Source organism: Sphaeramia orbicularis, chromosome 4, assembly GCF_902148855.1.
Source record: "Sphaeramia orbicularis chromosome 4, fSphaOr1.1, whole genome shotgun sequence".
NCBI lineage: Eukaryota > Metazoa > Chordata > Actinopteri > Kurtiformes > Apogonidae > Sphaeramia > Sphaeramia orbicularis.
The window spans coordinates 31,702,134-31,725,181 of NC_043960.1; the positions used below are offsets into that span (position 1 = coordinate 31,702,134).

Below are 23,048 nucleotides of genomic sequence, written 5' to 3' on the forward strand. Positions count from 1 at the left end.
ACGTCCATCCTTCAGGAGTCTGGGTCTGCTCCAGGTTTCTGCTGTTAAAGGGAAGTTTTTCCTTCCACTGTCACCAGTCACAGGTGTTTACTCCTGGAGGATTCTGTTGGGTTTCTGTAAACTGGCTTAGAGTCTGGTTTTGACCAACTCTATATGTAAAGTGTCATGAGATAACTTTTGTTATGATTTGGCGCTATATAAATAAAATTTGACTGATTGATTGACAATACAATGCTGATGTCACCTACCTGATTATAACCATGTATGTATTTAGTCTTTACAGTAGAGACTGTATTTTAATATCATTGTTTGCCAAAAGAAAACAGAATTACTCAGACTAAGGGTCTGTTACACTGATACAGTTAGAAACACTGTGACTCCTCTTTTCTTTTTCTTTTTTTTTCTTTTTTTTTTTTTTTTAGCTTAGTTTATTTCAAATATGCAACAAGACAAAGTAATCTTACTTAGTCCTTAGAAATAAAACACGTAGTAAGAAGTCATGGGGAAGAAAAAAAACAAAACAAAACTTATTCATACGTATATATATATATATATATATATATATATATATATATATATATATATATATATATATATATATATATATATATATACACATGACTTCATTTGTACATTCAGTTGATTCCTGTGGGAGTTTACTTGAATCCAGCTGAATGTAAGTCACTTTATTTAACCTTGAACTGAACTGTTTAAGACCTGAACTAATAGGCTGATTCTTCAGTGTCACCTCTGGATCAGTTCATCCGATGGATTTTCAATGAGATTCATGTGAAAACTTCTACAAAAGGTTGAGTGTTTACAGTAAAATATGGTGTGCACACTGAAATAAAGGAATATAGTTTATGTTTTTGCCTCAGAATGAGCTGTCTATATCTCCTGAGTCCACTATGTTTAAATTTAGTTAATGTATCCTCAAGACCTGAACTAATAGGCTGATTCTTCGGTGTCACCTCTGGATCAGTTCATGCTATGGATTTCCAATGAGATTCATGTGAAAACTTCTACAGTGTTGGAAAACAGTTTTTGGACACCTCATGCATTTGTATCATATTACATTAAGAATTATTGTCATTGATTTCTGCCAAGTATTGTTCCATTCTCCCTTCTGCACATTCTCTGTTCCAAAACTGGATATTTCAGCAAGATTATGAAACACATCCAGGGCATATGACGTGTTCAAACTGTCACAAATTTAGTTTTGTTATTTTTTTCTTGTTAACAATTAAAAAAAAAAAAAAAAAAAAAAAAAAAAAAAACTGTATATGTTTTTGTCTGTCAGATGCAGCAGCATCTTTTGAAACAAACAAACAAACAAAAAATCCATAATTTTTTCATGTTAATATTTGACGTGTAAAATTTCAAACTTTTCCCACCACTGTGTGACAGGCTGAGTGTATACAGTGATTATAATGTACATGTGGATGAAATGAAAATATCTGATGTTTAATGACTGTAAAAGCCACAACATGAGTTCATCTTTAGATATTGGGGGGAAATGTAAATAAAATGTATAAACCGTGGCGTTTTATGAAACTTATGGGATAAAATAAGGTGAAGCCCCGCAGCCATGTGTGCAGACTGCAGCTGCTGGGGGGGGGGGGGGGGGGGCTTGATGGTGAGTGGTGACCACCTCGCACTGCATGCCGGGATAGCTCGCGCTGTTGTTTACAAGATGGTAGTGTAGGATCAGAAATAGTAATAATTCAGTGTAAGTTAGACAGTTGGAAGTGTTTCTCCTCCAGGTCTGTGTGTGTTGTCGGTGTGTGGGCGCAGAGGAACCCTTGGCAGCAGAGACCCACTGTGGACTGAGTGTGTGACACCAGCGGACACACTGACACACAGTGTGTGGGCTTTTTGCAGTGTCACTGACAGACACACAACACTGAGCTCAGAACACAGGTTGGTACATGAACAGGAGGACGGACACTGCCAAAACTCTACCGTATTATTGTTCCACTGCTTTAGCTTGTATGTCATCATGTTATTAAGCTAGCTGCCAGCGGTAAAATGTCAGTGTATCATTTAGTTTAAGAAAAACTATGAGTTTTATTCAGCTGACTCTGGTTTTTGCAGTATCATGTAGCTGCTGTCACTGTAAAATCTGGTTATTTTACTCCTTAAAGGCGAAAGAAGTGTGTTTTTTATGTTTAACGCTTGGCCAAATGTGTTTTCGTGTTAGCCTGTTTTACAACTGTGTGCTAAATATATTCATTAGCACCACTGACTGTTTTTATTTAGACTCAGTGACTTGACTAAGTAAATATATCATTATTGGTGTATGTTTATACAGAATGTGTAAATAGGTTTCAGCTTAATACAAGAGAAAAATAATCACAAAGTTTTAGGTGGATTTTTTGCACAAATTTGTGTCTTTTCTGCATCACTTGAAAATGGAATTGTCTTTATTTATTATTATTCAGGTGAAAATACCAAATGTTAAGGGTGCAGTGACTGCAAAGTTCTTGGCTGATATTCATACTACACTGAGGGACTGTTGTGCACATTAATGCAATTTTCATTCTTCTTTGTATATATATATATATATATATATATATATATATATATATATATATATATATATAAAATTTTGGCTGTGTTCATGCATATGACATGAATTTTGGCAAGATTGTGTATATTTATTTTGTCTTCTTTCCAGCTTTCCCAGTAAATCTAAAATCCACTTATACTATTAAGCACAACAAAATGTGCCACTGAAACCCATTCAAATCAATGTATAAATGAGTTACGTGTGTATTTGATACTGCATGCAGACAAATCAGTGTTTCTGCCAATCATTGACATATAACAGGCTGTAATGATACAACACAATGAAAATTAATTAGTATTTTATATCATATAGGCTGAAAAAATAACTGAAAAAAGGAGAATATAATATTCATGTATCGTATTCTTCTGAAAATCAATTTTTTTATGTGCCCAGCAGTGGGAATATGACTAATATTAGAACTGACCCTAAGGGTTAAACTTTACTCTCTGTTTTTAATTTTGTTTTTGTTGTTAGTTATCCGCTCCTTGACAAAGAAATCTACATTAAAATGTTAAAAATTGTGCCTATTTTAAAGTCTTTCAATCCTTCATACAAATTTCTGAAAAAAACAAACTTTAATATAATACAAGAAATAAATATCTGCCACTGCAATTGGTGAAAAGACACTTTATATACTGTTACTAATATGAGCCGATATGTTGGAGTATCCCTACAAAATCTAGCAGTAAGGTTGCTCATATATTCTGTATTTCAAATATTGTTGCTTTTTATTATCTTATTGCTGTCATTTTTCTAAATTCCCATGCTTTGTTCATGTTTTTGTTGGGGGACAAATTTATCTAATATTCATTATAACTACAAACAGCGTTCAAATTTATCTGTCTACTTTATTCTTCTTGCCAATTTGGACCACAGTGTCCATTCTGTAGAAAACAAATTACATTGAAAAAATACATTTAACTTTTACAGAACTGGCTGTATTTTAATATCATTATTTGCCATAGTAAAAAAGCAGTGTTACTCAGACTAAGGGGCTATTATGTTCATAAAGTAGGAGATATCTTACATTGTGACTTCTCTTTTCTTTCAGTTGACTTTATTGGACCTGTGGAGGTTATCTGAATCCAGCTGAATGTAAGTCACTTTATTTTATCCTGAACTGAACTGTTTAAGACCTGAACTAATAGGCTGATTCTTCAGTGTCAGCTCTGTATCAGTTCATGCTATGGATTTTCAATGAGATTCATGTGAAAACTTCTACAAAAAGTTGAGTGTTACAAAATAAAGGAATATACTGTGTGTTTTTGCCTCAGAATGTGCCGCCTATATCTGCTGAGTCAAGTTTAAATTTAGTTAATGTAGCCCATCCTCAAACAAAAACCAAACACCGTTTTTTGCTCCTTTAGTTGCCACCATAGGGGAGTATGGCAAGGATTGATCATTTTGATGCAGTCTACATCTTCACCACTAGGGGTCTCTAAATATCATAAACTGAAATGTTCAGTTCTTGGAGCCGTTAAAAATCCTAAACCACATTTCTAAATATTTTTGTGTCTCATTAGATTGTGTATTCTGAGTCTCATCAATTGATTATTTTTCTCTGGATTAGGATGAAATAGACAAATACATGGAGATAGACATAGAGAGAGAGAGAGAGAGAGATTTTATCAGTTAGGCTATGTCTAGTAGATGAAAGTTAAATACAGTAATATTAAAGGTGGGGTACAAGATCTTAGAAAAACAGTTTGAGCAAGCTACATTTTGAAAATACTCAATTCAAAAGTCCAAACCCCTTTCTTCAGACATCCCCCCAAAGCCATGCCTCCAGAGTACTGGCACACGCAATGCTTGTTCCTGAGGGTTCACGAGCGCTGCACAGCAACAATTCGCTGGCTTCGGTCCGGCTCCGTCCCCAGCTCTGGCACCATATGGCCCCGGCTTGTGCTGTGACCCCAGCTATGGCCCCCAGCTACGGCCCTGATCCATGCATGCCTCATTCACTCTCCTCCAACCCCCCCGCTCTTACAGAACAGCCCCAGTTCATACCTATCTGGCTAACGTTACATTCCCTAGTGATTCATGTTAGTGACAAAAAAGCTTACCGGTGAACTTTCCATTCTAATATAACTAATATAGCCAAGCTCTGGCTGTGACTTTGTTTCCTGTACAAGTGCTTCAAGCCTCTAAGAACGCACAATTCATGCACGAAGAGGGGTTCGCGCAGAGGGGGGAGGGGACAAATGGCAGTTGAGTTTGATAGACATATCACCATTAAATCATTTCGAGTGGGAGCTTAAAATGATTGGATGGTGTTTTTTCAGTCCTGTCCGTTCCACAGATGACTAAATTTTTTAATTTTTGTGTAAGAGCGTTTAATTAATTGGTTGTAATCGGAGTCTGAAGGGGATATTAAGCAATTTAGTAAAAAATGCTCCAGGAAAACATCTTGCACCCCACCTTTAATATATTATTACATTATTGGCTCAGTTATTACATTTGCAAAGAATTTTTTTTTACCCAGCCAATGGTGTAATAACCAAACTGGCCAAAAGTTATTACATTATTGGTTCAGAATTTTTATTACGTTATTGGCCAGATAGTACGTTATTGGCTTATTATATTTTAAAAATGGCGAATTTATTACGTTATCGGCCGTTATTATGTTATCAGTTATTATTACATTATTGGCTTCTACAAGGTGCATGGGTGTGATTATTGCACTGAGGTAGGGTGAGTATTGCATTGTCATTTTTAATGGAAAATGTAAATGAATAAAAGGTATCATGAACTTTACAGAGGATTTCACATGATTTTTATTAAGAAAGTTTATAGTATGAACATAATAGAGCTAGGTGAGTTGGTATGGAATGACTGGACAAATGGATTTGTTAAAATAATTTTTTAAGAGCAGCATCCTGTGATGTTTTCTGTGATTCCTGTCTTTGTGTCATTTTTTTGTGATTACAATAATGTTCTGTAATTTTTTCTATATGGAGGATTTTGTTAGGTGTACTTTATTATCTGCATTGCGAGTAAGAGCTTCTGCTTTCTTTGTTTTTACCTGAGATGACAATGAATCATCTGCCTGACGTCCTGTTTAAATGTCTCGCACAGGAACAGATCGACTGCAAAGCATCTAATTGAGCGCTACTTTCGGCAGTTAACTGACGGCTGTGGAAATGGCAACTGCACGAATGAGTTTTGCGCATCGTGTCGTGATTTTCAACCCTTGGATAATAACTCGGCAGCTGTCAAAGCGCTTGAGCTTTTTAAGATTAATGCCAAACTCTGTGATCTTCACCTTCCCAAGAAAGATCCCAACTCCACCGCTGACGGGCACTTTGACGTGGACAGTAAGATGAGCGATTTGAGCTCTGCCAAAGAGGACTTCTCAGGTACTGTAAAACTGCCTCTGACTGATATGGATGTTGAATTTGAAACAGTTCACTCTCAATTTGGTTTTTATTTTCCTGTTTTGGTCCAGATGTTCATTACCTCACAGAGAACATGATATGCACGATGCTGAGTTTCTGCGAGGAGAATGGCGACTACTCCACTCTCATCCGAGTCATTGGCAGAGTTTTCTCAAATTCAGATGCCCTGATGAAGAGTTTTAGAAAAGATGAACCCAACGCCGCTGGACAACATGACTCAGATAAGAATGATGTGGATGAGATGGGTGCTTCCTCTGCTGCTGCTAATGAAGCTGTTGATGTTACAGTGGACATTGACGCTGTGAGAAGAGTCTATGACAGACTTCTAACCATCGACCAGGTAGAGGCAGCTCTTGTAACTGCTATCATTTATCTCACTCCTAATGTGGAGCTTGACCTGGAGTACCTTGATGTGTATGAATCAAACCCTGATTACCTGAATATCTTCATCATAGTGATGGAGAACACTAACCTTCACAGCCCAGAGTACCTGGAAGTGGCACTGCCGCAGTTCTGCAAAGCAATGAGCAAGCTGCCGGTGTGCGCACTCGCCAAACTCTCAAAGCTGTGGTCGCAATATGGTCTTCCACATATCCGCCGAATGATGGAGACCTTCCAACAGGTCATCACTTTCACAGTTGTCAGCAATGAGTACAGTACAGAAGACCTGGTGAATGACGACGAGACTGTTGTGGCTGCTACTAAGTGCTTAAAAATCGTCTTCTATGCAAGTCTCCTTGGTGGGGATGTGGATGTCGAGCACAATGAGGAAGAAGAGGAAGAGACTGAGTCAGATGAGCTCACTTTACATGAGCTGTTAGGTGAGGAGCGGCTCTACAAGAAGGGGCCTCGGGTTGATCCTTTGGAGAAAGAGCTGGGTGTCAGAGCCATAGACAGCAGAGGGCCCCTCATTCCCTTCGAGGAGTTTGTTAATGAGCCACTCAACGATGTGGTGGAGATGGACAAAGACTTCACCTTCTTTAAAGTTGATGCAGACACAAAGTTTTCTTTCCAGACCTGCCCTTTTATTCTCAGTGTCATCACCAAGAATCAAGGCCTGTACTACGACAACAGAATCAGGATGTACAGTGAGCGTCGCCTCACTGCTCTCTATAGCATGGTCCAAGGCCAGGCGCCCAGCCCCTATCTGAAGCTCAAAGTACGACGAGATCACATCATCGATGACGCCCTCGTCAGGGTGAGTCACAGTAGGTTACTGTTTCATGTGGATGGGATGTCAAATTTGGAGTGTTTGTGAATTCATTATAACATCTCTGTGCTGCAGCTGGAGATGATCTCCATGGAGAATCCCTCTGACCTGAAGAAACAGCTGTTTGTAGAGTTTGAGGGGGAGCAAGGTGTAGACGAGGGGGGGGTGTCAAAGGAGTTCTTCCAGTTGGTCCTGGAGGAAATTTTCAACCCGGACATAGGTGAGTCACAATCCTTTTCCAGTAGCCATTTCCAACAACATATTTTAATACACATTTTGAGGTATTGCATTAAAAAAAGCTGATGGAAACAGGAATGTAAAAAAAAAAAATACAAAATTTTGCAGATTTGTTTTTTGCTTGGTTTTGCTTGCTTTTTATGGGAGAGGGGGAGAGGGAAAGAACTATTCTGAACCTGTTCTGACAAAGCCGTACATTTACGTTTCCCCAGTCTGTTCCCAGGTATTTCCATAAACCATGGAAATGTGGCAGGTGGTAGCAACATGTATTTGAACTGATAAGGAGACCAGATTATTCGTTACTATGGAAAAAATATATGTATTTTCCAGATTATCACAGCTATGTACAGCATAGCTTGTATTGCTACATTCTGACAACAATATGCAGCATAAGTTGCATTTTCTTCTTTCTCAAAAGCATGCATCAAATTTACTTGACAGTTACATGAAGACATGGCTGGAGGTTTTGTAGGGACCCGTATTGGCATAATACATCCCCTAACCCCTTATTCTAAATGTAGCCTTATTCAATATGTAGCCTAAAACTAAGTCTGAACCCTCAAGATAACATTTAAAGTTGTGAATAATGGTTAAAATGTCCTTATAACATTAACATATCCAGACACATGCACACACTTACTCAGAATATTGGTAGCATTAATAATCTTACTTTAGCACTGGACCCAGATGCCTCCAGCCTATAGACGCTGGTCTGCTGAAAGCTCAAAATATCTGCATACTTTTTTTTTTTTTTTTTTCAGCTTTGTTTATTAGTAGCCTTTTTAGCTGCATTTGCTGTATCTGTTGGAGCAGTGACTTACTCAAGTAGGCAACTAAGAAGTCAGAAGTTTACATCTAGAGAAAACCAAGTTACCATTGTCCACTCATTTTTAGTCTTTATGATAAATTAACCTAATTAACTACTTGCATCATAGAGACACGAGAATGGTAGGGATCTGCTGATTCAACTCTTGGAAAGAAAAGGCATTTGAATAGTTCTAATAATGTACACATTTTTATATTAAGAGCAGTTTTTCCTCTTCTCTTTGTCCTCTGCTGTTCTGAACAGGAATGTTCACCTACGACGACAGCACAAAGCTGTTCTGGTTTAATTCATCCTCTTTGGAAAATGAAGCTCAGTACACTCTGATTGGAATCGTCCTGGGTCTTGCCATTTACAACAACTGCATCCTGGATGTTCATTTCCCAATGGTAGTCTACAGGAAACTCATGGGGAAGAAAGGAACCTATGTGGACCTGTCGGATTCAAACCCAGTACTGTACCTTTCTCCTTTTAGTGATGTTTGACAGCTAATACGAGTCCTCTAGTTAAAATTGAAGCAGGCAGCTGTAGTTACTGTTTGATATATGTAATTTATTGTTTAAACCTTATTCTTTTTTGTATGGAAAAAAGGCACAGCAACACTATACTGTCTCTCAAAATGGACATTAATTAGAAATGCAGATCTTTATGAATTAGAAGATACAAAATGGTCAAATAACCTTGACAAAGTGCTAGCGGTTTAGAAATTTCAAGTCTTTGATGGCCCATGTTCAATTTACAGGCGGTGTAATAGATGACCTTCAGCTCTACAATCCAAATACCAACTGTACAGTCATCCACACAAGTAAAGATAGCTAAATAAAAACATAAAACCAAACAAAAATTAAACTGGTCACTTATAAGCTTGTCTTTATATTTGATCGTCTATTGTGACATTTTATGTTTTCGATCTTGGTTATTGTGTTTTGTGTTAGTTGAGCAGATCTTTCTGAGTTTCATTAAACAACCACCAGAGGGCATTGTTATCTTTGTTGCCAACATTGTGCAGTTCAGCTAAGATTGTATTTATTGAAAGTAACCCTCATTCTCACCTCTCACTTTGAAACATATCATATTAATGCATCCATAACTAGTAATTGAAAGAATTAAATCCCATTATTTATTCCTCACTTGGTTTATAGGCTGTGAGATGGTCACAGTATTTTCAGACCATCTTAGATAAGTACATGGGTAGTGATGGTGTACAGGTGGCTCCTTCCGCTGTGATGCTGTCACATTACCATTCCCTCTTGTCTCTTGTTGCAGGTTCTTTACCAGAGTTTGAAGGAGTTGCTTGAGTATACAGGCAATGTGGAGGAAGACATGTCGCTCACCTTCCAGATCTCACACACAGACCTTTTTGGAAATCCAGTCTTACATGACTTGAAGGAGCAGGGAGATCAGATCCCAGTTACTAAGGAGAATAGACAGGTAATGTCTTAACATAGTCAGTAATAACATGCATTTAAACCTATAATTGTGACATATTTTTATTGATGCACATCACAGAAAAAAAGGATGTTTATGTGTAAGAATTAGTCAGACATTTTGTATTCCAGCTGCCTTTTTCAGACACAATTACACAATTTTCAGACAGTTGTATATTAATAAAAAGTTAACATTTTATAGATTTGCTGTACGTTTAATGGGTGTTTTTGCTTTCTGCATCTCTTATTCACAGGAGTTTGTGGATCTATATGCTGACTACATCCTCAACAAAAGTGTGGAGAGACAGTTCAAAGCCTTCAAAAAAGGTTTCCTAATGGTCACAAATGAGTCCCCACTGAAATACCTTTTCAGACCTGAGGAGGTGGAGCTCCTCATATGTGGGAGCAGGGTGAGGAGGCTCACATGCTTTGTTTTGTTTTCTTACCTTATTGCGGCCAGTGTTAGTGTGTATTATCTGAAGTAATAAAATCTGTTGTGATTTCACAGAAACTTGACTTTGAAGCACTTGAGAAAACTACAGAATACGATGGAGGTTATAGCAGAGATAGTCAAATTATTAAGTAAGTCTATTTTAACAGTTAAATAATAACTGACAGGATGTTTTTGAGCACATTCAAGTAAACTTTTTTTTAATGTTTTCCTTATTTTCTGCCTACAGAGATTTCTGGGAAATCATTCACTCATTTGGAGAAGAGCAGAAGAGGCTGTTTCTTCAGTTCACCACCGGCACAGACAGAGCACCGGTCGGCGGGCTCGGAAAATTAAAAATGATCATCGCCAAGAACGGATCTGACACAGACAGGTACAGAACAGTGAGGTGCAGGAGTATCAGCTCAGTACAGATTCCTTTTCTCTGTCTGTCCTGCTGTACGTCTGTCCTGCTTTCTTAAGTGTGGTGTCTCAGGTCCACCTTAATGGAATTTCCTCAGATTTGGTACAAACACTCATCTGGACATAAGGATGAACCAGAGGCGGCAAAGGAAAAAGCAGGGTTGGACAATAAAAATTATACTGATAATTATTACATTATAAATTTCTTTAATTATTAGGGATTATTTTGTTTACATTGTGAGCAACACCTAAAAAAATAATAATGATCTTGTTGTTTTACTTAATTTTACCTCTCCACTTGTGTCCTGTTGCATGGCAAGTGTTTACCATGTTCTGACAATCAACTTTCACCAAAAGAAAAAAAAAAACAAAACAAAAACTTAGAAATATTTGTCAGTATCAGCTGAAATATTTACACAGAGTATTTTTTGCCACACCATCAAGACCTAGATCAGAGACCACTCAGACTTCATAAAATACATTTTATAGCCTCAATAATTCATACATCAATTAGGACATTAAATATTCAAGGGAACAAGATAATGAAGTTATGACATTAAAGTCACAAGAAGTGTGTCATAATATTCTGTAGATATTACCACTGTACTGTCCCCTATTTGTCACTGTGCTACTCTAAAAAAATAGTCTAAGTAAAAGTGTTTCTCACTGGAAATTATACATTTTCCATATCACCATTGTTAAATTTCCTCATTACAGTATTTCACGAGTCTGTACAAACACAGATGTAAACCTGGAGCTGATCAGTGTAGACATACAGCACAGCCGCGGGGCAGTAATTCTAGTTTTTTCTTTCCTCACAGGCTTCCAACCTCTCACACCTGCTTTAATGCGCTGCTACTCCCTGAATACACATCTAAGGAAAAGCTGAAAGAAAGACTACTCAAGGCCATCACTTACGCCAAAGGATTCGGGATGCTGTGACGCACAGAAGGTTTTGGGACTTTTTTTGACTTCATCAGAAAAGGGAGTATCAAACAATGCTGCGTTGATCCTGTGCCTAACCAAGCTCTTCCAGTCACGCTCTGCTGTCGGCCTTTCACTCTGAGGCCTCTGACATCAGGTTGATTTTTGTTATTTTTTCCCTCGTGTGTTTTGTTTCTGAGTAGCATGAACATTATTTAATTTGTGAAACTGTGAAAGTGCACTTACACTCATAGTGTTAGCGAATGCCAGCACCTAACTGTATATTTATTGTTTAATTTTACTCACACCTCTATATGTAGCAGTATTCAGTCCTCAAACTGTCTTCCCACATGTAAGGACTGGGCATAGTGGTGCTCATTGGCTAAACCCCAGTCTGTACACTGATGGGCTTATAGTGAAACTCTCTCACTACAACAGCATTTACTTGATAGTTAATTCAAACTTTAATATATGTTGTGCCTCATGCATTTTGTGTCAAAGTTTTTTCTGAAACCCAGAACCACACAGTGTGAGTGTGCTTTTGATAGATTTCAGGATTTCTGAATGTACTTACTGACTCATTAGTCCGGATTTTCACAACCTTAAAAAAAGGTTTTCTTCTTTTGGTTTGTTTGCTATGAAGTGTTACTAAATGCACATTTGTAGGTGTAGATGCCAAATGTGCTGTGCCTCCAAAGGGAAAAGAGTTATGTTTTATTTGGCCAAATATCTCAGGAATATGAAGAATGTGCAGATAATGCAAAACTATTATGCAAAGTGAATAAAGACAACAAAACTGTAAACTCTGTCATGAATAGGCATTTAAGGAATTTCCACTAAAGGTGAACTTAATATGTAACTATGTTAGTGTTTATCCAGTTTACTTGATTATTATATGTATCCAGTGGAATATGTTGTGTGAACATTGTGTTATCTGCACAAAGGATTTATTCATGCCAACAAAATGACAGCATACACTTGTATTATTTAAACATTTTAATGTTTTTCACATACAACATTGCAGATTTACAACTGATCATGTATGCCGACAGTAACTTCAGCGCAGACCTGGTATTTGGGATTATTTTGTACATTGACGTATTGCATCAAATGGATATTGCAGTTATTGGTATTTTGTGGGTTCATACCTAATGGGCAGAATGTCAGTACTCTTTAGAGCATACGCTACAGCTATAAAAAGCTTTTTTTTTGCACACACAACAGGGCTCAACATTTTTGACTTGCCCAATCAGGCAAGTGTTCCAGAAATCTACTCGCCCAGACTCACTTGGTCCAAACAAACTGTTTTATGTAGTAGCATTTATCGAATAATGACTAAGAATAATGGGCACTGGAAAAAATTTAATTTTTTTTTTTTCAAGCAAGTGAGTTTCTAGGTTTACTGGCCTGATGTGGCATTTTATTTGCCCCAGACAATTGGGCACTCCTTATTGTTGAGCCCTGCACAACTGATCAACATACTCCAGTAGTTTCATGATTTGAACATGAAATCATCTGTCAATTATAACATAAAATAAAAATATATATTTGCTGCATACACTGTACACAATTTGACACATTGTGATGATAATAAACAGATGTACAAATAAATAGAAACGTGGATATTATTATTCTAAATGAAAAATCCCTTCACAGCCGGTAAAGTCCTTGGATATCTCTCATTTTACTGGACTTTTTTGTCTTTGTCAGCAACCACTTCAGACAGATCCTCTGGTTTTATGGATTTGACTTTGGCCTCCATTGCTGTGACCCTCTGCTTCATCCTCATCTGACCGGAGGTGAACTCTGCCATCAGCTGGGCAAACTTACCCTGCATGTTGTCCAGGTTGGACTGCAGTTTGACTATCTTTTCCTCCAGATCTTTGGGATCTGCGCCAGCGTTAGCGACTGCCTCATCTATCAGGTTGTCTTTCATCAAGATGGCTTTCCCTTTCTCCTCTAATGCCTTCTTGGCATCTGGGTACTCAGTGAGAGCTTCCATCAAGTCGTCTTTGGAGAGGGCAAAGAGATCAGAGTAACCCACACTTCGGATGTTTGCCGTTCTCCTGTTACCGGCTTTACTGCCCTTGATACCTAAGATACTGATTTCCCCAAAGTATGCACCATCACTGAGCACTACAAACTGAGTGACTCCATCATCAGCCACCACGGCCAGTTTCCCCTCTTTGATGATGTACATCTCCCTGCCAATATCTCCTTTCTTACAGATGTAATCCCCAGGACTGAATACTTGTGGCTGCAGTTTGAGCACCAATTCAATCAGCAGACCGGCTTCACAATCCTGGAAAATACGCACTTTTTTCAGTGTATCCAGATGGACGTTGATGGCAATCTCAGCCTTTAGTTTGTCAGGGAGGTTTTTCAGAACTTCCTTCTCATCGCAGGTTTTCTTCTCAGTCCACAGGTAGTCAAACCACTTGATGACCCTGGCCTCCAGGTCTTTGGTGACCTTTCGAAACTGCATGTACTGCTTTATGGAATCAATCTTTGCCTGGAACTCTGCACGTGAGGCATTCATGTTTGAGATCATGGCACCGACGTTACCGACAATACTAGCAAAGATCAGCACACCGGTGAGGAAATCAGCAATCACAAAAAGGTATTCAATATCCTTGACCGGTGGAGGGGTCTCTCCGATGGTGGTGAGGGTCAGTGTGGACCAATACAGGGAGTAGATGTATTTTCTAGCCAAGCGGCCATGCTCTGGATGGCTGATGTTTGGATAAACCCACGTGTCAGTTCCAAAACCAATGGTTTTTGAAAGGGCAAAAAACATACAAGCATTCCAGTGGATAATAACAAGAATGTAAAGTACAAGATTACTGATTCGAAACATATTTGGGAAGCTGGTTCTGGTTTCTGTCCGCTCAAAGAACTCAAAAAGCCTTGCCATTTTGCAAAGACGGTTGAATCTAAACTCTGGGTTGTTATATCCAAACTTCAGAAACAGTAGATCAGTGGGTATCATTGAAATCATATCGTATTTGAACTGAGGTGTTGTTTTATATTTACTCCGCAGTTTTGCTGCATCTTTTACTAGCAGGCCTTGCTCCAGGTAACCTGTAGAATCAACAACAGATTAGAAGCCGTACCTTGAAGGAAAATGAAAGAACTTGTCTTAATTATGTGCAGATTTAGCTTTCTATGGAAGACCAGGGTATAATTTAATTATCCCATTAAAATTACACTAAATGAAATGATATTTAGCTTTAATATACTTGATTATGTAAAATCATAACAAGTAAGCACTATATAATCATTTGCATGATCCCCCTGGTCCTGGATAATTCTCATTGGTCTGACCTGTTCTTGATCTAACGAATGAGTCTGTGTAGTAGATGAGGTCTGAGGTGTAGTCCAGGAATATCCATAGCTTTGTATATGAATTCTGAAGTTCATTAAAACAGGCTCTAGAAGAGAAAGAGAAAATGGATTAAATGTTACAGAATTTCCACTTGAATATATGTTAAAGCTTTTGAAATGATCAATACCTTGTCACAATCATTATGAGGTTATAAAACACTGGTCCCGCAATGACGGAGAGCCATCTGTAATACAGGTCTGTAGCTGGATCCATAATCCACACGTCTTTCCTAAAAACAACTTGGCATTAGTTGATGGTGCGATTATTTTTATGACAGATAAATAACAGACATAAATGTTTACAGAGGTTAAATATACCTACAGCATCTCTGCATAAACAGTAGACTTTATCTGTCCAGTGAGGTACTTACGGGGGCTCCTCTTTCTTTTTATCATCTTTCTTATCATCTTTCTTATCATCCTTTTTCTCGTCCTTCTTCTCATCCTTCTTCTCATCCTTCTTCTCGTCCTTTTCATCCTTCTTCTCATCCTTCTTTTCCTCTTCCTTCTTGTCCCCCTCTTTCTTCTCCTCCTTTTTTTCATCTTTTTTAATCTCATCTTTTTTGTCCTCTTTTTTGCTATGGATCACAAGTCAAGTTTTTTATTTTGTACAGAACGGGTCACAAGTTGTCTAGGAGGGACTGACGTGAGACTACAAGCCTCTGAACCACTAACACCAGGGGGATCTAGAGGAGGTTTGACAGCTGGGGATGCAGGACTTCTTGGATAATGTGCTGCAGGTTATACATTTGTCCAGTAGGTGGGAGTTGTAACAAAACAAAAGGTTTGCATGTCTTTTTTTCAACTGGCAAAGTTAATTGCATGAAAGCATAGTATATTTACATTGAATTAGATCAATTCATGAATCTTTTCTATATTAGTACAACCTGCAGCATATATTGCAAAACAGTTTGTTTTACAGATACTATAGGTTGCACAAGCTTCAAGAAAGGGGCTAATTTCTATGGTAATGCTAATTACTATCATTAGCGTCGTAATTGTGTAGAATATTTCTCAACTAATTTGTCTAAAAATCTACTTATTCTACTTCACCTGACATAATGACACACATATACAGACACTTTATAGAAATGAGTTGATAAAATTTGTTTTGAGGACACTACAGGCTCCAATAACTACAACAGATTATGCTAGTACTTATGCTAATGCTAATTAAGACGCTAATTAGAATATTCTTATTTATTTCTCACACAAATATACTCCAACTTACTCATCTGTGTTGTTGCAGTTATTCATGTTGTAAGTAGCCAGTGGCCACTTACTGGAGAGACTTTAGGGAGTAAATAAAGGAAAAGGCCTGTTTGTACATTTGACCCACCATAGTGTCAGAAATGTAAGTTCTTCTATATCTTACTCAGGTTGATTGTTTATTGAGGTTGAATGTTTGATGTTAGGATTCTTACTTTCTTTTCCGCAGTGTGTCATCATGGCCGACAGACTGAGCATTGCTCTCTCGACTGGACACATCTTTGAGGTCAGGGCCCCTGAAACGCTCCAGGAAAGAGTCATGTCGCTCTTCCTCTGGTTTCATTCTGTGAGACACCCAGTTACGCAGCATGAAGAAGAAGTAAGAGAGCCTAGGGAGTCAGCAGGAGGTAAAAGGGCACAAAGTGACACCCATCTAGTCTAGGAACACACAGTTTATCATCATCATTTCAACAGGTACAAAGCACTTGATAACAAGAAAAGCACTCAGACCTCCGCTAAGACAGATCTGCCCCCCCCCCCCCCCATCACCACCAAAATTTAATCATTTCTTCCTTGTGCCAGTATCAACATTTCATGAAAATTTCATGAAAATCTGTCCATAACTTTTTTAGTTATCTTGCTAACAAACAAATAAACAAACAAGCACACACGTACGCACACACACAAAGCAAAGCAATCACAGTACCTCCTGGCGGAGGTAATGACTAGTTTACCTGGTCATTGCCCCAGCACCTGAGAATGAATTTCTATGTGGCTCCGAGGAGTTGTCTTCACAAAGGGAGTGAGCTCTGGAGGAATTAGAGGAGAAAAGGTGGAGGTGATGTATTAAAAGTCATGCTTTACACATTGCACCAACATACTAGTAAATTGTACTTTCTGGTCCATCAGAAGTATAAAAAATGTCCTCTGAGGTGGATGCCATACAAACTGCATTGTATAATTCCCAACCTCTGACTGAGGGGGCTTGAGCTCATGAAATGGCGTTGTATATCACACCCGTTCATATGGCATTTCGTATGCTATACATACGCATTTTCATTATTTTACGTGTTATTCAGCACCATTTGATTGCGTGTCAATTTACACCAAGACCTCTGGTTCACATAACCCTAACCCCCAACCCTATCCCTAACCCTGAGTGCGTGGTATTTGACACGGCGTAAACAAACACATGGAAAGCTTATAATGCATATGCCAATTAAAGTAGGCATGTATATTCATGCAAGTTATGATATCACGATGGATAGAGGGCTTTTTTTTTCTTTTTTCATTTTTATATTTTTACCTCCGCCAGGTGGGATTGTGATCGCTTTGCTTTGTGTGTTTGCATGTTTGTTTGTTTGCGTGTTTGTTTGTTACCAAGGTAACTCAAAAAGTTATGGATGGATTTTCATGAAATTTTCAGGAAATGTTGATACTGCCACAAGGAAGAAATTATTAAACTTTGGTGGTGATCAGGGTAAGGGGGGGGGGGGGGGGGGGGGCACAGATCTGTCTTGGCGGAGGTCTGCACTCTCCAAGTGCTTTTCTTGTTAAAGATGTTATCCACTTTTTCAAGACTGTTCCACAAAATGACTATTTCAAGGTAAAACTAAATTTGACAGCATATCAGATAAATTAAACAAAAATATTGAAAAAGAAAGAAAAAACATGGGTGAAATCCACGCACAACCAACCGATATGGTGCAATGATTGTGCTGGAACCACTTATTCATATACTCAACCTGTTTTTGCAAAAACTCTACTGGTCAGTCAGTGTGTAGATGATTAGGATGGGTTGGTTGTTTCCCTGCAGATTTTTTTCTTTTTAAATTTTCTTCATTGTTTTATATTTCATATCTTATTTTTCTCTCCGAAGGCCACAGGCCGAAATACATTGGTCTAGCTTTAGAGTAAAATAAAATTGTTGTATAAGACAAGTGCTGCTGGAATTCTTGACCTGTTGAACACAGACACCAGACACCAGAAAAAACAATGTTAAATATGACGGAGGAAAAATAAAAGACTTAATGTAAATGGATAACACATTGTATAAAAAAAGAACTTTGGGGGGGGGGGGCAATATTTTTTGACGCCGGACACTTTTTAGCTTTTAGCAAATTCTCCACCTATCTGAGACAAACTATCACTCTTTGATTTGTTAAAGAGAGAAATTAATTTTATATTTATTTATCCAAACTTCCACAGAGTCAGAGGAAGGAGCAGAACAGCAATGAATTTGAACATATAACATGTTTTGTTTTGTGAAAAATCATCTAAGACTTTGACATTTTTATCTTTATGATATTTATACGTCAATATATAACATCTGGTTCTGTGAATCCCACCTGCTGTCTCCATTTTCAATGACAGCGAGCTCATTGTCCGACATATGGGAGGACAGCCGCTGTCGTTGAGCAGAAAGGGAGTTTTCACTGTAGATTTTTGCCATGTTTCTGTGTCTGGCTCTGCAGACCTGGAGCACAAACACACAAAGAAAGACAAACTATAAGGCATAAGCAACACAAACATCACGTGATAAAATAGATCTGAAGACACCACGTAGTGCAGCAGAGGGGTCATAGTACTTCCATTGTCTTTAGTTATGTCTGTGTAGTCTTTCATTTTTTTCATTTCAGTTCAGTTTTAGCTCTTGTTATGAGGGCAAGTGGTTTTCCCTTTATCTTATTTTCAGATCAATTCAATTTATTATGCTAATTTCAGTGCATAAATACCAAAAACAACTTCAAGAACAAACAACACACGGAAATTATAATTACTTGCATATTGTGAAAAAGAAGCAGAAAGAAAAATAAATTATGTTCTTCATATTATCTTCCTTCTTCTTAACCCATAAGGACGCAGTGTGACTTCTGTGGCAGTTCCCAAATGAATTGTTCTCTCTATTTAACCTTTCCTACATGATTTATCACTGTTTATTATAATATTTTCCTGCAAATTTGGCATTTGGTTCAGTGAAAATCATCTATTTTCTTACATTTAACTGACTGATCATGTAGAGGTTCATAAAATCTCAGAGTAAAGTCAAGGGTTATTATATCAAAACAGAAAAACTGAAGAAAAAGTGACTTTCAGTACAATCTCTCATAAACTGAACATAAATCAAGTGTGTCCCTCCACTGTCATTGATCCAACTCCATGGGTCTTACTGGTGAATCAATGTTGTAGAAGATGACGGTGTTTCCACGGTAACTACGGAGCCTCTGAATGTCCAAATGGGTCATATCTGATGTCCATGAAAAGATGACAAACTGTATTTTACACCAATTATTTACATGTATTGATAGAATTAGTGGATCAAAGGTTTAGATTAGTAGATGCTTTTGGTCGACAGTGGATGTTTGGGTCTTTATGGGTTAAAGATAACACAATATCATTACAGGTCTCCAGATCCTTTCATCCCAGATCCTGTTGTTTATTCTCTTCACTGATAACACAAAAAAGAGAAATACTTAAACCAATGCAGTCACAACAGTCATTTTAACATTAATGTTTATGAAGAATTTACCAGTTATTGTTTTTTTAAGGTATTTTCAACAAACAAACTTATAGAAGCTGAAAAATGTAGGATGAATGAATGTATGAAAGCAAATATGATTTACAAACATTTATTTTTTACGGACCCCTATTTTCCAAAGCTTTTTTATTCCTGAATACATGGAGGCCTCAACATGGGGGAAAAAAATAAGATGATTTTACCCACAATCCTGTTTCATATTAGTTGTTTTACTGAACTGATCATCGCTCTCAGTTTCACTCCTGCAGGTTGTTGTAAACATCGCTCTCTGTCTGACAGTTGCACCTATAAATACGTCCTAATTATGTCCTTAACACTAAACAGGATCAGTGGCTTTCGCTCTGTCAATGATCAGCTGGTTTTTAAAATAACTAAGCTATGGCTTATGGCCGGGTAGACTGCTGTTGCTATGTTTGGTCATGTCTACAGCGGGTTAAGTCTATTAGGGCACCACTTAAAGAACAGAGTAATGGCTGAAAAGGACTCCCAAGAAACTCTCCTCATCTTTGTGTACATTCTGGAGAAACAACCCGGTCAGCCATACGTTCATGTGATGTTTCTTTAAACTCCATTTAAAGAAACATTAAATTTAGTTCTGTTGGATTTCAGCCTTATGAGGAAATCTTTCTATTGATTTGTGATTCTCAAAGTCACCCACAGATAAAATTGTTGCTGATTTTCCTCAGTTAACCCATAAAGACCCAAACATCCACCAGCAACTAAAAGCATCTACTGATCTGAACTGTTTAATATCTGTTGATCCACTAATCCTATCAATACTTGTGAATAATTGGTGTAAAATGCAGTTTGTCATCTTTTCATGGTCATCAGATATGACCCATGTGGACATTCAAAGACTCCATAGTTACCATGGAAACATCAACATCTTCTACATCATTGATTCACCAGTAAAACCCATGGAGTTAAATCAATGACAGTGAATGGACACGCTTGATTTATGTTCAGTTAATGATAGATTTTACTGAAAAAGTTACATTTTCTTCAGTTTTCTGTGTTTTTGATATAATAACCCTTGACTTTAATTTGAGCTTAAATGAACACCTACATGATCAGTAAATTAAATACAGGAAAATACCTGATTTTCACTTAAAAATGTAAAACACAGAGCATAATATTAGTGGAAATGGTGTTAAATTACTTCAGAAAAGTTAAATATAAAGAAAAAACTATTTTAGAATCGACGAAAGTTGCACTGGGTCTTTATGGGTTAATATTTTCTTTTGGGTCAGATTTTTAGTGGTAAATAATGACTCAGTGATCTCGGGGGAACACCAATGGTTGTAACACGTGCACATGTAGATTACTGCTAATACCAGGGAGTTAACCAACCCCCACTAAATTAAATCACCAAAGCAGAATCACCACGAAGCTGAGAGCTTGAAGGGTGACAAGGGGTAAACCTGCACTGTCTGTACCTTAAATGTGAATTACATCATGTTTTATTTATGCAGCTTGTTGATCCTGATACGACATATTTGCTGTACGTTAGTCAGAATAGGGTGTTAAGCACAAAACAGATTTTAAGTAGCACGAGTGTAATGAACATTTTTCACATCTACAACGCTCGTCTGCATTTTCTATTATTCAGACATAATTCTAGATTCTATCACAGACTTCTATCTCAGGTGCTTCTCAGACAAATGAAATGCAAACCAACACCCTGGGAATGAATAAATATCTAATTTGAGAGGTTTTTGCATGTTTCACTCCAAAAGTCATACTAGCTATTTAACCAGAAGACTGTTTTTAAGTCACTCATATCATTTTCTTATACCAGTGTGTGTATTTACATTTATTTACATGGTTTTTGTTAGTAGAGATTAGCTGTTCAGTAGGGCTCAGGGGTCAAAACCCACTAAGAGGCTTGAGACCTGAGGTCGGCTTGTATACTCATTAAATACCCCCTTCACTGACAAGTAAAACTCTGTATACTTATCAGAGCATCAACAAGTATCAGTTGATTAGTTTTATATGATTACCAGAAGACACTAATACTAGTTCACTTATAGTTTTTGTGCAATTTCAACAGATTACTTGTTGAAATCAAGAAATAACTGCCTTTCAATGAATCATCAAATGCACTCAGTTGAACATCACTGAGTTTTGAATCTTTTCATGCATGATTTACAACAAAATAAGTTTCTTTTTCATTTTGTGCAGTATCCTGTTTTAACCACAATGTCTGTCGTGTCTTTTTATTAATTTACTGCTGCTTATTTGGTATGATCTTATATTATTATTGTTTATATTTAAGGAAGATAATTCCATAAACCCCTTTGACTTTTATTCTTTGCTTGCACAATTTGTTGTATTTTGATCTTGTCTTTTTCTTTTCTTCCATTGTACAATAAATAAAAAAATATTTACTTACTAAATATGATATATAAGCTATTGAAATGGTAGTAATTCTCCAGATTCTGTGTAATGTATAATAGACTTACACTTCTCTACAGGTGTGTACAGCTTAAAACAGGTTATAGTTTTAAACTGTGTAGCTGATGCATTTTTCTTTTTTCTTTTTTTTTTTTTTTTGAGAGCGAGAGTGAAATTTAGTAGTAATTCATTTATACAACGTAGTCCTTTATCAGTATGTTATCATTTGAAGCCAGTTGCCTAAAATGCAATTCCATCAAGCAAGTTATCTCAAAATAAGTGACATTTTTTGCACATCTTTTTACCATTAATCTGTTGCTGAGATTATCTGATTATCAAATGTTAAGTTAAAATACAGAAGATGACTGTGAATGTTTTTTTTTTTTGTTTTTTTTTTTTTAATAAATAATTACACGTTTGTGTAAAGTTTAACACAGGTAAAATTGACTTCCCATCCCATTGTTGTCTGTATGTGTAAACCACAGCAGAATAACCCACCTGTCCGCAGCCTCCTCACGCCGAGTTAAAACCCATAAAACGGACACTTCCTTTCTGATGAGCGCTGTTTAACTCCATCTTCAACAACTCAATAATTTCCCCAGGTGAAATATTTATTGTCCATTACGTTCGAGCGCCGTGTCACCAATATTAGCGTTGCCGGCGGTCCATAATTGTAGAGAAGAGGCAGTGGAGGATGAGGACAGAGGACTGAGCTGACAGGTCCAGACTGTGTGTGTGCCAAGGGGAGGAGTCCAGCCCCAGCAGAGCACCTGCCCCTGGTCACAGCCCAGCACACACACTGGGAGACTGGGAGCAGCACAGGGGACAGAAGGAAGTAGAAGTGATAGGGCTGCAAGAAATGAAGCACCTCAGCTCAATTAAAAAAAAAAAAAAAAATTCACAAGCAGTCCTACAGTCCAAAAATGATAAAATATATATATATATATCATCCGCATTAAAACTAGAAAAACAACATAATGAATACACACAGAGCAATTTAAAAGAAAAGAAAAAGTCTCAAATTCTCAAAATAAAGGATTAAATGTTTAGCTTTTTGCTTTTTTTTTTTTTTTTTTTTTTTTCTG

The 23,048-nt window shown here is 37.4% G+C and overlaps 2 protein-coding genes across 4 annotated transcripts; one reads left to right on the forward strand and one right to left on the reverse strand.

The window, feature by feature from the left end:
- Positions 1-661: 661 nt before the first annotated feature.
- On the forward strand, positions 662-13,047 carry ube3a (ubiquitin protein ligase E3A). Of its 2 annotated transcripts, XM_030132478.1 has the most exons (11): positions 1,674-1,920; positions 3,621-3,664; positions 5,645-5,925; positions 6,015-7,162; positions 7,250-7,394; positions 8,481-8,686; positions 9,501-9,665; positions 9,916-10,071; positions 10,170-10,243; positions 10,342-10,485; positions 11,336-13,047. In XM_030132478.1, coding segments are annotated over exons 2-11 (2,442 nt in total). In that variant the 5' UTR covers positions 1,674-1,920; positions 3,621-3,662; the 3' UTR covers positions 11,457-13,047. The 2 variants fall into 2 exon arrangements, with proteins under 2 accessions (XP_029988339.1, XP_029988338.1); XM_030132479.1 differs by lacking the exons at positions 1,674-1,920; positions 3,621-3,664 and adding an exon at positions 662-676.
- cnga3a (cyclic nucleotide gated channel subunit alpha 3a) lies at positions 12,422-22,656 on the reverse strand. 2 transcript variants are annotated; one of them, XM_030132481.1, is made up of 9 exons: positions 22,462-22,656; positions 18,380-18,507; positions 16,766-16,840; positions 16,247-16,420; positions 16,054-16,113; positions 15,194-15,400; positions 14,951-15,052; positions 14,763-14,869; positions 12,422-14,519 (listed from the first exon to the last, which is right to left on the reverse strand). In XM_030132481.1, exons 2-9 carry the CDS (start codon positions 18,481-18,483, stop codon positions 13,123-13,125), a joined length of 2,226 nt encoding a protein of 741 aa, XP_029988341.1. In that variant the 5' UTR covers positions 18,484-18,507; positions 22,462-22,656; the 3' UTR covers positions 12,422-13,122. The 2 variants fall into 2 exon arrangements, with proteins under 2 accessions (XP_029988341.1, XP_029988342.1); XM_030132482.1 differs by having other exon boundaries at positions 16,247-16,375; positions 22,462-22,655.
- Between the last annotated feature and the right edge of the window lie 392 nt (positions 22,657-23,048).

Coding starts and splice junctions, on each gene's coding strand:
- ube3a (XM_030132479.1), top strand. Junction 5,926..6,014: donor TGCCAAAGAGGACTTCTCAG/GTACTGTAAAAC, acceptor GTTTTGGTCCAG/ATGTTCATTACCTCACAGAG. Junction 9,666..9,915: donor TTACTAAGGAGAATAGACAG/GTAATGTCTTAA, acceptor TCTTATTCACAG/GAGTTTGTGGATCTATATGC.
- cnga3a (XM_030132481.1), bottom strand. CDS start 18,483: ATGGCAAAAATCTACAGTGAAAACTCCCTTTCTGCTCAACGACAGCGG. Junction 15,053..15,193: donor AAAAAGAAAGAGGAGCCCCC/GTAAGTACCTCA, acceptor AGTTGTTTTTAG/GAAAGACGTGTGGATTATGG. Junction 14,520..14,762: donor ATTCGTTAGATCAAGAACAG/GTCAGACCAATG, acceptor TTGATTCTACAG/GTTACCTGGAGCAAGGCCTG.